A 13,238-nucleotide genomic window follows, 5' to 3' on the forward strand; every position below is an offset into this window, starting at 1 on the left:
TCAATAACACGCCCCGGATACGGTGCGCAGTACGGCTGTTTATTGAATGGGATCCGATTCACTGGGTCTCGGCTACTCTTCAGCGAATTTTCACACTAACCGCCTTGCTGGTCTTCCTTCCAGGGACCTTTTCTTTTATCTTTTGTCCTGCCACGGTTCGTCCTGCGTGCTTCTTTCGCTTTAGCTTTAGCTTGGCCGCCGTCTTCTTTGCCTGATACTTGGGTATCCGCTGCTTGATCGCCATCCGTCCAACACGCGGCGATATCCAAGTTCCAGCGGGGGCCTTTACCTGGGGTTTTTTCCTGCGGAAGTTGAAGGGCACTCGCTCGTCGGTCAAGGAGAGTATGCCCAGATTGACGCCCACTTCCAGGGCAGCGTCCACAGCCCGCTTGAGGCTTCCAAAGGGAGCGATGTGCTCCTCGAGCACTATGTCCCGGATGCTCTTTATCAAATCCTCCTTGGTGGTGCCTGATTTAGGAAAATCAGTATATCAAAACAAAGTCGCATATATACATTTAACTCACATAATTGCGGCTGCCGACTGAGTAGGTCCATCACATATGGCAGCAATGTCGACTTGTTCATATCCATTATAAATTTAGTTATATTACTTTATAGAAATTTTAAAAGCTGGCTCTTTCCGGAATAGCTAACTGACTCTCTGACTACCTTATTTCGATCGTATAAGACTTATAGATTTCAATGGGTATGACATTAGGCCAGGCCAAGTCAAGGCCTCTGGGATTGAAAATATTTCCAAAACAATACGCATCCTTGATCTTTACCACCTTAAAGCCAGACAGCTCGTTCCATTGCACATTGTTTGAATACCAAATTAAATCAAATGAATACGATAGACAAAATAAATGCATGATCCATTTCCTTTTAATCAAGTACGAACATTTCCAAAAATTGCGACAGAAGCACCAGCATATCCCAATTTTCTATGAACAAATAGTTAGAGTCAGTGTTAAGATCATTCCTTATTTCATTTTGTCAGGTAAAAAATCTATTTTGCCTGGTGCTGCCTCAACAATTTGCTATGACTTTATTGCGTAAAAGTAAATGGCGTGCCTAAAGCAATTGTACAAATTGTAAGGGCGATTAAAACTGTTGTATCATCAAGAACATACACTTTAGCACCAACTAAACCGGTGACACACATACGTATTATGCTCAAACACAAGCACTTTTACCTAGCTCACATATCTCAAGTACTTAGGTTTGTTACTGCCTTGACAATTTTTCCCAATAATAGCTAATTTCATTCAGACATCAGATAAGCGCTGGGATTTCGAGGTCAAAACTTTTCCTCAGTAAAAAAATATACTAGTTGGGTATAGCAATTTTAAGAATAACTTTTTTTCTAGCAAAAGAAATCTTTGGGTATTTTTATAAAAAATCCAATTTACGAAAAAAGGACTTATCATAGAAGACTTGTTACTATTTATCTATCTGGGTAATATTACACAATAGAGTATTTAAACACCTACTAGCAAAAGCTAGGCAATTCCCATCAAACCAAGAGCCACTTGCCTGGTAACAAGTTGAGAGCTATTAATAAAAACCAAAACAAAACATAGACGCGTGCATTCTCCGCTTTCTTCGCCGGCTATGTCGGATGATAGCGGCCATGGAGAGGTTTTTTGTTGGTCTTTTGCAAAGCCTCGACCTTGGTGATAGCAGGCTGGTCATGTTCCGATGCTCTGGAGCGTTGTGAACGCATGTGAACGAAGTGATTAAAGCGGGCAGCCAGCGTGCTGCGGGATCGCCCGCCAGCCACTTAAAGTCTGATAAGAAATGTGGGTATTGGCTAGTCAGGCAGGCGATGGAATAAAATTAGACGCACGGAAATTTTCGCAGAGCGCTTTCGTGTGTCGTGCGTCGTCAACATTGGTCCGAAAATAGTTCTACGATGGGCGCACGACTAGCATTATGCTGACCAGAGTTAAATCACTTGAGCTGCAACTACCTGACGAGCACTCGCCCTTCAGTCGGGACGCTGCAGATCCATGGACGATAAGAGGCTAAGCGGCTTTTCACGGTGACTTAAAGGTGATCATTGACGGACGCCGGCCTTCTAATCACGCAGATCGGCGATTAGTTTATATAGAAACTTATTCATATGCGTCAGTAATATTACAGTCTTTGAACCGCGGATGCAGTCGAACTGCGTCAATGTTCCGTTGTCTCCCAAAGTAATGTGTTGTAGTATTTAAATGAACCCACACAAGCCTTTAATATAATATAAACAACAATTCAGTCGGTCGGTCGCCTATTTACCCTCAGACCTTCACCACAATCTTGCCCCGCAAGTGTCCGGCTTTCATCTTCTCAAAGGCCTTTGGGAGATCACCGAACTCGTAGCTGCTATCAATCAGCGGCATCAGCTAAAACGGGCGGAAAGAGGTTAGTTCATAGAACACTGCGGAAGAGCAAAGTTTACCTTCCGCTGCTCCACCAGCTTTTGCAAGAATTGGATACCTTGTGGTGCGGGACTAAAGAACCCCCACTTTACAAGGCCGCCGCGCTGGGTGACAGCTTTCACATTGGTCTGAACCAGATCGAACACATTCTGGAGTGCTCCTAATCCCAATCCCTGCTTATCAATGTTGGCCAGCAGAGGAGATGAGAATGTGATGTACTGCCGAAAGTCGAACTTCGATTCAGCCGCCTTTTGGCCGCCTTGACCTGCGCAATCCAATACTATGTCGTAGGGTGCATACTTGCACAGCTCTTCTAGTTCATCGACGTTGTTGTAGTTTACTACGAAATCGGCTCCAAGATTTCGGACCATTTCAACGGCATTTTCGCTGCAAGTTGCGAGAACCTGTACTTTTTGTGACTTGAGGATTTGTATGGCCAACGAGCCAACGCCACCAGATCCGCCCAGAACCAAGACGCGCTTGTGGGCACCACCGCCGGATGATGTGGTGGCTCCACAAGGACCGCCCAGACCCCCGGTGATGTACAGACCAGACCACGCCGTCAACCCGGCGTACAAGACACTGGCTGCCTCACTGTCATCTAATTCTTTCGGGGCGGGAGCCAGCTTTAGGAAGAATGCTTATAAGTGGAATTTTTTTTTTATGTACCTTAACTACCTACACAATATGAAGGCACGGCTACGTATTCCGCGTGAGCTCCTGCGCTGGCCTGCAGAGGTACCACTCCCCAAACGCGGGTCCCCAGCGGAAGCAAGGATGCTGGTACACCCATGCCCGCCTGGACCAGCTCGCCGCAGAACTCGCGACCTAAAATGAGCGGGAATTCGATGCCATCGCCCGGCTGACAACGCATCTTATTGAGCACTGTGGCCCCATATCCGCGTAGCATGGCAAGATCGATGGGATTCACGGCCGTGGTCCGGATCCGAACCAAACACTCATTGGAGCTGCGGATCTGGGGGATTTTAAGCTTATCGGAGAGCTGCAGTTCGTCAATGTCCCCATAGTTGTGCAGCTGCCATCCAAGCATTTTTTCGCCGGTTTTTGTTGTCGGCGGTGGCAATTGTTGGTTCTTTGTTTGGGACCCGGAGAGCGTGGATTGGGTCGAAGCTGAAAACTGACGCCTCGCGAGCCTTGCGAACTGCCCTAGGATAATGGTAGCCTGCATGGCCGGAAAATTAATTGAAAAACGTTCTGCTAAAAACTTAATAATTCAACGGTTTGTTATGGTTTCACAAAGAAAACAGCTGATATGAAACGTCAAAAATTATCGCAAAACTTGAAATCGATTACAGAGGCTATTGACTGTTATCCCTGTATTATAAATGCTTACTTTTTGTTGGTGTTTGAATCCGTCTTCCAGCACTGTTATTCCAAAGGCAGTATGGCGTTTTATAGCACATTTTCTTAATTAAAAACAAATCAAACGCGAAATGCTGCTAAATCTGTAAATAATAAACTTGAATCTCGTATTTATAAGTGAAAAAGTAAACTATAGTGAAATTATGTTTCTGCCCGAAACAGCCACCTTTTGTATTACACTTTTGGTGTATGGAGCCATTCTGCTGCTCCTGATTTACTATGTAAGTTTCGATTTCTAAAAAAGAAAACAAGTTAACGACTATGAAAATTTTCAGGTTCTTACACTTGCGGATCTGGAGTGCGACTATCTTAACGCCCAGGAGTGTTGCCGGCGCCTCAATTTTTGGGTCATACCTAAATTCGGATCCCATGCCCTGCTCTGCGTTCTCCTGCTCCTTGGAGGCCACTGGGTAATGTTTCTGCTGAACCTGCCTATGGTCATTTGGCTCTTCTACGAGCTCCATCGCCAGCGACGCGATAGTCTGGGAGTCTACGATCCTGTGGATATCCACAGTCGGGGTCTCTTAAAGGTCCATTTAAGGAATTGCATGATCTACCTGGGCTACTACTTCGTCATGTTCTTCGTAGGGCTTTACTGGTTAGTTCTGGACTTTAAAAGCGTCTATTTGCCTATATTTAGTCCTTTATTCTTCGCCTCACAGCCTTATTTCATCACTGATCAAAGGTGACCCTATTAAGCGGTACGAAGACGACGAAATAATCACGGATTTCTGAAGTTTAGCCAAATAAGCCTGCACCAAGAGGGCTTCCAGCGTATTTCTTCACACCTATACAAACTAATAATCCTGATTTTGGTTTTATTCCGCCTGGTTTTATCGGAAGCAGAAACTACAACAAAGACTAAATTTAACAAACAAGTTTCCTCAAAAAATTTCGCAGAATTTGATAGAAGTTCATTGCAATTTATTGCACTGCAATGTACTCATTTTATTGACATCGCATTAAGAGTACATCACGACACATTTCCAAACCCAACCTAGTCGCACTTCATCTCCACTTTATTTATTTCATCTTTAGTAATATAAGCGTATTCGAATAGAAATCACAAAATACATAACCACACACAGTAAGCTGTTCTTGGGTTAAACCCTTTGTTATTGCAGAAAGTCCACAACTTCCTCCAGTTCCCGCTGGCGCGCCTGTTTCTGTGCCCAGCGAGCTTCCGCGGTTTTCACGCTGACCACCCAGCGATCATGGGCCAGCTTAATACCGCAGACAACATCCTCCGGAGACCTAGACACGCTCGCTCCTCCCCCAGCCTGAGGCCGGCCCATGTAGGTTTGAGCATCGGAACGTGGATGCCGACGCTTGGCCGGGCAGAGTTTCCCGCCCTTGGGAAACGGCGGCTCCGACAGGTACTTCTTAAGGCAGCCCTGGTGAAACAAGTGGCCACAGTAGACGCGCTCGATAAAGAAGTCCGAGTTGTCATCCGTTTCAATGTCCTGGGGATCCTCTGGCAACACGGTACTATCACAAATAGGGCAGAACTCGATGTGGAAGTCCCGCGCAGCTTCCAAGCAGAACTTGAGCGAGCGTTGCAGGCTTCTTACTGGCCGAAAATTGGCTAGGGCCTCCTTGCTCATCCGGATTGGGGGCTCCACGCACTGGCGCGCTATCTCTCGCGACTGGCCGTTCAGGTAGCGTACGAGCACGGCCGGAAGATTTGACTCCTGGCCGCGCAGGTCCACACTCTGCATCGGATAGCTGTCCGGCACGACAGCGGTCACTCTGTAGATGTAAGGGCCTCCCTTGGCCACGAGCTCCACGCTCCGGTTCTTTTGTTTCAACTTCAGCTGGCTCTCCGTGCCTCCTGCCTTGATGTCAGCCCGCAGCTGCTTGATCTCGTCCAGGCAAACGCAGAGAGGATTGTCCGATAAATACTGTTGGGCAAAGGTGAGAACCAATAGCGCCTGTGGCTTCCCCAGAAAATCCCTAGCATAGTCATCGATCAACCGGGTGAGCTCTGTCAGCAGCAAGTCGGAGTAAACACGACTTTTCAGTTCAACCAGGATGGGTGTGCTTGTTGGGTAGTTTTCCGGAAAGCGGAGGCACACGGTCATTGAGCGATTGGGCCGCTCAGGGAATATGTCAACCCGGATAAGGGAGTTGGAGCAAATTATAATCTTCGTGTGCGGCACCTGCTTTTCACATTTGGCCCGTAACTCTGTAACTTCCTGGTCAATCAAGCTCATTGTTGATGGGGAAATCTGTTTGAAGCTATTTTTGCCTTCTCCAATTCGACTGTTTTTGAACAGCTGGAACTGCCTCAACTGACAGTGTTGTGAAGGGTAAAGGTTGTGGTTTCGGATAGTGACGAAAAAAATGAATGTTTTGGGTGTCGAAACAATTTTTGACAATATTACAATTTGCGTGGTTATTTTACTTGAATTCCATCAGATGAAAAATATTTAATTAAAAAAATAGTGAATCTTTTTTCTAACCATTAACTGAATTGTCTTCTTATGATAATGGTAATGAGTCATGTAATTGCACTTCATCTTTAAAAAAAAACCCTGATGCACCTTCTGGCATGCTTTTCAACACTGCCCAGCTGACGCAAACGCCAGCCACGTTGTGAAAACGCCGACTAGAAACTACGAACGTATCGAAACTAAACAGCGACTAAAACCAAAACGTAGATATCATGGTGCTGGATCTGGATCTGTTTCGCAGCGACAAAGGCGGCAACCCGGACGCCGTGCGCGAGAACCAGAAGAAGCGCTTTAAAGATGTGGGACTCGTGGAAACGGTGATTGCCAAGGACACGGAGTGGCGACAGTGTCGCCACCGCGCGGACAACCTGAATAAGGTGAAGAACGTGTGCAGCAAGGTGATCGGCGAGAAGATGAAGAAGAAGGAGCCGGTAGGCGTCATGAGCGAAGATCCGCCGGCCAGCGTCACAAAGGATCTCACTGAGATCGTCCCCGAAACCCTGCAGCCGTTGACCGTCAGCCAGATCAAGCAGTTGCGCATCCTCATCGATAATGCCATGATCGAGAATCAGAAGTCGCTGGAGTTGGCCGAACAAACGAGGAACACTTCGTTACGGGAGGTGGGCAACCACCTGCACGAATCGGTGCCCGTTTCCAACGATGAAGAGGAGAACCGGGTGGAGCGCACCTTCGGCGACTGCGAGAAGCGCGGAAAGTATTCACACGTTGACCTCATCGTAATGATCGACGGCATGAACGCAGAGAAGGGAGCTGTGGTGTCCGGCGGACGTGGCTACTTTCTCACTGGAGCCGCTGTCTTCCTGGAGCAGGCCCTTATCCAGCACGCCCTGCACCTACTGTACGCCCGCGACTACGTGCCCCTGTACACGCCCTTCTTCATGCGCAAGGAGGTTATGCAGGAGGTGGCCCAGCTGTCGCAGTTCGATGAGGAGCTCTACAAGGTGGTGGGCAAGGGCAGCGAGAAGGCCGAGGAAGTGGGCACTGACGAGAAGTACTTGATCGCTACCTCGGAACAGCCCATCGCCGCATACCATCGCGACGAGTGGCTGCCAGAGGCTTCGCTGCCCATTAAGTATGCCGGTCTGTCCACCTGCTTCCGCCAGGAAGTCGGCTCCCACGGTCGGGACACGCGCGGAATATTCCGCGTCCACCAGTTCGAAAAAGTGGAGCAGTTCGTGCTTACATCGCCGCACGACAACAAGTCCTGGGAGATGATGGACGAAATGATCGGCAACGCGGAGCAATTCTGCCAGTCGCTGGGCATTCCATACCGAGTGGTGAACATTGTCTCTGGTGCCCTAAACCACGCCGCCTCCAAGAAACTGGATTTGGAGGCCTGGTTTGGCGGCAGTGGCGCCTACCGAGAGTTGGTATCATGCTCCAACTGCCTGGACTACCAGGCCCGTCGGCTGCTTGTGCGTTACGGTCAGACCAAGAAGATGAACGCCTCCGTTGACTACGTGCACATGCTGAACGCCACAATGTGCGCCGCCACTCGCGTCATCTGCGCCATCCTGGAGACTCATCAGACCGAGACGGGCATCAAGGTGCCGGAGCCGCTGAAAAAGTACTTACCGGCCAAGTTCCAGGACGAGATTCCGTTCGTCAAGCCCGCTCCTATTGATCTGGAGCTGGCTGCCGCCGAGAAGCAAAAGGGAAAGAAGGAAAAGACCAAGAAGGATCCTGCTGCCGGTTAATTCTTAAGACCACTCAATTACTATGAAATACACGCTAAGCTAAGCTTGCGAAGTCCTTTAAATTTTGTTTACTTATCGACTTACCTTATATTTATGGCATTTATAGAAATTTTAATATGATTAAACTGGATCAAGCTGCGCTTCGAATGCAATCGTAAATGTTTGTGCTATTTAAGGGGTTATTTTCGATTATAGGTCTTCAATAAGTTTATAGCAGGGGTAAGTCACCCCGGCCGGCTGTTTTCGTTGTCAGGACAATGCTTTCAACTTGTTTATGACCATTTTTCTGTCACCCAGTTCACATTTAGTTTTCATATTGAAGAAACTTGAAATTTCACTATCACAATTTTACAATATTTAAATATGTCGCATGTTAAACGACGTGAGAAGCCCACTAAGGAGTCGCGATGGGATCGCATAAGGAAGCGTCACCAGCAGGCGAACCCTTTGGGGCTGAAGACGGATGCGGTGCGTCGCTTTATCGAGGCCGACTACGTTGGAAAGCGACAGGAGCGCCTTCTGATCGAAGGAGATGAGCCAAAGCATTTGAATCCAAGTGTTATTATGGACATGCGGCATAAGATGGTGAGAGCATTCCGTATATTTTTGTACGAAATTTAATGTATTATTAAAATATTTTTTATTGCTTCAGTTTCAAAAGATCCCTCACAAGTTGCCCCTGGCCACTTTGGCTCATGATCATGGCAGCTCCTTGGAAGCCACCAAGGCACACAATCTGGAGGTGGAGCAGCGTTTCATCGACAACCAGCTGCAGAAGTTTCGCCAGCAGTTGGCCCGACAATTCCAGCGAAGCAAGTCTCACCGAGTTCCTCCGACTAAGCCGGATTTCAAGCTGAACAACGGACCGCTGGTGAAGAGTCTGGCCCAGGCGGCCCAGCACATAGATAACTTCTACAACACTCCTGTCCAGGCCTTGGGTCAGATAGCGCAGATGTGTTCCGAATCCAAGACAGAGGCCACCAAGAGCCTGATTCAGCAACTAAGACCGGAACCGGAGAAGGAAGCGGACATGGATTGTGAATGGGCTGAGCAGGAAGCCCTGGTCAACGAGATCCCTGCTTTCCTTGAGGAACAGGTTATATCCTTTGATGCCCTCGAATATCGCAACTTTGCCAAGCAAGTCCAGGCGGACGAGAGCAAGGCGAAGCTGCTGCGGTGCCGCACTCCCAGTCCGCTGACCTCCACAGAAGAGTTCTTCCGGCCCATGCGGGCGGCAGCGGAGCGCCAGATGCTCCATGTGCGCACTGTTCGCCACGAGGAGGAGTTGCAAGAGGGAAACAAGGAAGAGCAGCAACCAGATGACAAACCCGCCTCGCTGAGAAGGGAATCCTCCACCTGCTCAAACACAAGCGATGGGATAGACTCGGTGATCTCTGATTTAGCGGAGGAAGCGCTCTATGAACTACAGTTGGAGGCTGCCGAAGAGCAGAACGATCAACTCGACAAGGAATTGCCTACACCGCCGAAGCACGTGCAGTTTCAGTTGCCCCAAAAGAAGACTCCCACACCGAGTACACATCCTATTGTAGAATCAGAAGCGGAGCCTGACCCGGAACCACTACTTATCCGGCGCATAGAGTTGCCCAAGGTTGTGGTCAAGCCCAAGGAACCTGAGCGACCAGAGCTCCCCACCGAAAGCGAGGATGATTCGGATGTGGCGCCTACACACGAGAAGCAGAAGATCATCGATCAGCTCTTCCATGCGAGGGCAAACACCCAATTAGTGATGATGCGCAAGTACTTCCTCAAGTGGATACACTTCACAACGATGGAAAAGATCGAGCGGGAGCAGGGGCAGAAATGTCAAGCGCGTGACAATCGGGTGCAGAAGATCAACGCTTTCCTGGACAAGGTGAGGCAGGAGAAGAAACGACAACGTACAGAAGCTGTCAGCGAGACAAGTAAGAACACGCAGAAATCCCTGGAGCAGCGGGAGGAGGCTGTGAAGCTAGCGAAACAATTTAAGAACAAGTAAGTAGCTTAATTTCGCAGTTGAAACATACTTATTTTAACGATTTGCCATTGCCAGACTCAAAGTGCAGCAGGATATTATTGATTTGCAGCGGATAAAGCTGGAGCGCCAAGAGCGGCTTATCATGCAGCTAAAACTGTCCAAACTCAGCGATGAGGCCAAAGAGGCTCGTGAAGATCTCAAGCAGGAGCTGAAGACGGTTATCCGCTGTGGGGATCCGAAGGCCAAGGCGAAGGCAAAATGCTTGCAACTGATCGGCAGTCTGCGCGACGCGGATGACGAGGAAATGGCCCGACTGCAGGGCAAGGCGCTACTTCAACCACGGTTTCTTCAGCATATGCAAGAGCGGGCAACGGAGCGCAGTATCCGTCATGAGCAGGCCCGTCAGCGACGGGCTCAGGCTGAAGCCGAAAGGGAGGCGGCCAAGGTAGCCCTAGAGGAAGCAAAGGTTATATACAAAAATTATTTGATTATAGGACTTTTAAATACCATAACTATCTTTCAGCGCTTGGAGGACGAAGAAGCCAAGCGACTGAGGATCGAGGTGCTTAAAGAAAAGCGACGCCAGGAGAAAATGGCCAAGGTCCTGAAGGAGCGAGAACGCCAACGCTTTATAGAGAATCAACGCAAGGCCGTGGAGTTTAGTCGACGGCTTCTGCTAAAACGAATCGGCATGGAGGGCTTTAAACGATTGCTCCAACGCAAGCGCGAAAATCTGGTCAAGAGCGAGGAGTTCCGTTGCCAAGTAAGGTTTCTCATGGATTTGGTATTGTTAAAGAGCTGATATCCTTCTGAATTCCTTAAACAGCTTTTCAAAAAGCGCGCCTTCCAGTCGTGGCACAACTATACTGCATATAAGCAGCGCGAGAAGATGATCCGAGCAGAGCGGTGCTGGCATAACATTCTCAAGCGACGCGCCCTTTTTGGTTGGATGGAGTATGTGCAGAATGAGAGGACCAAGATGCTGGTAGCCATTGATTGGCATTCTCTGCATGCTATGGAATACTGGTTCGGTCGATGGCATCACTACTCCACGCGCTGTCGGATGATCGAAGACACCAAGACTCGTCAGGCAATCTCGCATCATGAGTGGTATGTTTTTTTTAAGAAAAATATTAAAAAGAGATAACTGTTGAATTATTAACAAAATTTTATAGGCACCTTAAGTGGAAGGTGCTGGACTGCTGGCGACGCCTACCGCAGATCCTCAAAATCGAAAAGGAGACAGAAGAGCGACGCCAGCGGTGGCGCATGAAAATCTGGGAGCTGCTGCCCGATTACAAACCGCGGGAGGACAGCTTGTGGTAGTTTAATATCTTTTCGTTATAATTTCTTAATTGTATTTATTTTGAGTAAATTTGAAATTGCATTAAGACCTTAAAGCACTACAACTAAGTACGACTATAAAGAACAGCGTTTAAAGTGGAAATACTTTAGTATTTGAGCGACAAGCGAGTGCTTTCTGCTTTTTGGTATGTGGGCAATCACTTCAAAATTGCTTTCCAGTTGCTCCAGATTCGATTGCGACCAGCGGCGTTCGATGCACGCTTATATTCGTGCAGGGTGGAGCCCTTCCACCACAAGTAGGCCTGTCGAGTGAGTATAAAGGCGATGTAGGCGGAGATCAGTAGGGCGTAGCAAGCCACCACAAAAGAGATGCCAAGCCTTAAAATGGCATTTTTATAGCAAGGGTTAGTGTAAATCAAATGTTCTACTCACTCAAAACCTTCAAATACCTCGCTGCAGTCGTCCGGCAAAAGCACTGGATATCCCAGTGGTCTCACGACCATAAAGGGATGGCAAATCGACGTAAGGGTCAAATTGGCACCGAGTAGCAGCGCGATCTCCGACAGAGCCAGTCCGACTATGTACCACATGTAGTTCCGCTCCCCAATGCAGCAGTTCAACCAATAACTGTGGTGATCCCGCCTCTTCACGCAGGTGCCGCACACATTGCAGTGGTATGCTCGCCGTGGAGTCACCTTGCGGCAGCTCTCGCAGATGTTAGGCTGCCCGTGCATCAGACCCGATCGCTCAGCAGTGTCCATGTCCACCACCTCGTCATCGTTGTCCAGGCTCAGCACACTCTCCATCTGGAGCGTGGTCTGGGCCTCTGCCTGCTCTTCACCACTAGAAGCCTCCGCGATGCCCGGCAACTCATCCTTGGGCGTGGTTCCGTATTGGGCAGAGACCAGGTTCAGAGGAGACAGCACCTTGGCGGAGTACAGACAGTACAGGGCAGCACAGGAGAAGAACATCAGGGCGTAGTTCTCCTCCGGGGCCAACTCAAGCAGTGGCACCTGGAACTCGAATATGAGGATCATGTAAAACACAGAGAAGACCAGCCAGCTGAGAAAGAAGTTGGTCCGTGTGTCCGTCCGCTTGGCCTGCTGTACGCCCCACCCAGTGAAGCCAATCAATGTGAGCATTAATACCACGGCCGTCTTGGAGTTTAAAGTGGCCAATCCCAACATGAGAGGCACAATAAACGCGGGGGCCACGGCTGCGGGAGAGATTCGCTTGGCACCGCCTCGCCATGGCAGACGCAACCGGTCCTGGAAGGCGATCAGCATGCCGTCTATGTTCCTTTGATTGATGGGCCGGCAGGTGACGAGTCTGCGGGGCGCAAACAATTAATTTCAAATTTTAGCTAAGTTTACATTTGTTCACCCACCTTGTAAACACTAAGTCGAGGTCCACACAGTTACAACAGCATCCTAGAATGTGTGATCGCTGTTTATTCTCATCTGAAACGTATTCACAGCAGCAGAGAGCTCTGTTTGCCTCTGAATTGGCCTCCTCGTCCTCTGATATCTTGGCTGCCGTGAAAAAATCCGAAAAGCCGGCAGACATCAAGAACATCGATTAGGCAATTTCGCCCGGTGATGAGTGGTTTTTAAGGAGTTCCGGGCAGCGTGTGTGGAAACAGTTTTGATTAGATTAGTGCTCGCCCTATTGGCAGGAAATGTTCCAAAGCATTTATCAGTGCCAGGTGATCCATATTAATTGTTTTATTAAAGCACAACGAAAGTACTCACAATTCGTCTGTTATTCCAGAACAACAACTCAGCTGACTGTCATCGCCTTGGTAAAGGGTGCCTCGCTTGGTGAGGGCTGCCAACCTAAGTTCTTATGTCGGGCTACCAAAACCACTTCAATTTGAATGCAAAATTCAATAAAAAGTTTGGAATTGCAATCTAGTAGTAACTGAATTCTAAATGTTTAATTTTATGAATGTCGATTTTTCGCCTCTGTTCATTTCCAT

The 13,238-nt window shown here is 48.4% G+C and overlaps 7 protein-coding genes across 7 annotated transcripts; 3 read left to right on the plus strand and 4 right to left on the minus strand.

Moving 5' to 3' along the window:
- Positions 1–18: 18 nt before the first annotated feature.
- LOC108092329 lies at positions 19–698 on the minus strand. Its single transcript, XM_017191865.1, has 2 exons — positions 525–698; positions 19–468 (listed from the first exon to the last, which is right to left on the minus strand). Exons 1-2 carry the CDS (start codon positions 589–591, stop codon positions 80–82), a joined length of 456 nt encoding a protein of 151 aa, XP_017047354.1. The 5' UTR covers positions 592–698; the 3' UTR covers positions 19–79.
- A 1,516-nt stretch (positions 699–2,214) lies between these two features.
- LOC108092325 (reticulon-4-interacting protein 1 homolog, mitochondrial) lies at positions 2,215–3,732 on the minus strand. The gene is made up of 3 exons (XM_017191861.2): positions 3,109–3,732; positions 2,447–3,052; positions 2,215–2,390 (listed from the first exon to the last, which is right to left on the minus strand). Exons 1-3 carry the CDS (start codon positions 3,613–3,615, stop codon positions 2,286–2,288), a joined length of 1,218 nt encoding a protein of 405 aa, XP_017047350.1. The 5' UTR covers positions 3,616–3,732; the 3' UTR covers positions 2,215–2,285.
- Positions 3,733–3,807: 75 nt separating this feature from the next.
- Positions 3,808–4,900, plus strand: LOC108092328 (protein cornichon homolog 4). Its single transcript, XM_017191864.2, has 3 exons — positions 3,808–4,030; positions 4,085–4,407; positions 4,472–4,900. The coding sequence occupies exons 1-3, from the start codon at positions 3,953–3,955 to the stop codon at positions 4,542–4,544; spliced, it is 474 nt and encodes a 157-aa protein (XP_017047353.1). The 5' UTR covers positions 3,808–3,952; the 3' UTR covers positions 4,545–4,900.
- LOC108092327 lies at positions 4,793–6,263 on the minus strand. Its single transcript, XM_017191863.2, has one exon. The coding sequence runs from the start codon at positions 6,020–6,022 to the stop codon at positions 4,925–4,927; it is 1,098 nt and encodes a 365-aa protein (XP_017047352.1). The 5' UTR covers positions 6,023–6,263; the 3' UTR covers positions 4,793–4,924.
- A 107-nt stretch (positions 6,264–6,370) lies between these two features.
- Positions 6,371–8,132, plus strand: LOC108092323 (serine--tRNA ligase, cytoplasmic). The gene has a single exon (XM_017191858.2). It carries the CDS (start codon positions 6,475–6,477, stop codon positions 7,978–7,980), a length of 1,506 nt encoding a protein of 501 aa, XP_017047347.1. The 5' UTR covers positions 6,371–6,474; the 3' UTR covers positions 7,981–8,132.
- A 111-nt stretch (positions 8,133–8,243) lies between these two features.
- On the plus strand, positions 8,244–11,355 carry LOC108092320 (calponin homology domain-containing protein DDB_G0272472). Its single transcript, XM_017191855.2, has 6 exons — positions 8,244–8,565; positions 8,633–9,972; positions 10,031–10,421; positions 10,479–10,718; positions 10,782–11,065; positions 11,131–11,355. The coding sequence occupies exons 1-6, from the start codon at positions 8,344–8,346 to the stop codon at positions 11,279–11,281; spliced, it is 2,628 nt and encodes an 875-aa protein (XP_017047344.1). The 5' UTR covers positions 8,244–8,343; the 3' UTR covers positions 11,282–11,355.
- On the minus strand, positions 11,291–13,113 carry LOC108092324 (palmitoyltransferase ZDHHC23). Its single transcript, XM_017191859.1, has 4 exons — positions 13,012–13,113; positions 12,648–12,925; positions 11,693–12,589; positions 11,291–11,638 (listed from the first exon to the last, which is right to left on the minus strand). Exons 2-4 carry the CDS (start codon positions 12,833–12,835, stop codon positions 11,458–11,460), a joined length of 1,266 nt encoding a protein of 421 aa, XP_017047348.1. The 5' UTR covers positions 12,836–12,925; positions 13,012–13,113; the 3' UTR covers positions 11,291–11,457.
- Positions 13,114–13,238: the final 125 nt, after the last annotated feature.

The sequence above is a fragment of the Drosophila ficusphila genome, unplaced genomic scaffold (assembly GCF_018152265.1).
Source record: "Drosophila ficusphila isolate 14025-0441.05 unplaced genomic scaffold, ASM1815226v1 contig_412, whole genome shotgun sequence".
NCBI classification, from domain to species: Eukaryota; Metazoa; Arthropoda; class Insecta; order Diptera; family Drosophilidae; genus Drosophila; species Drosophila ficusphila.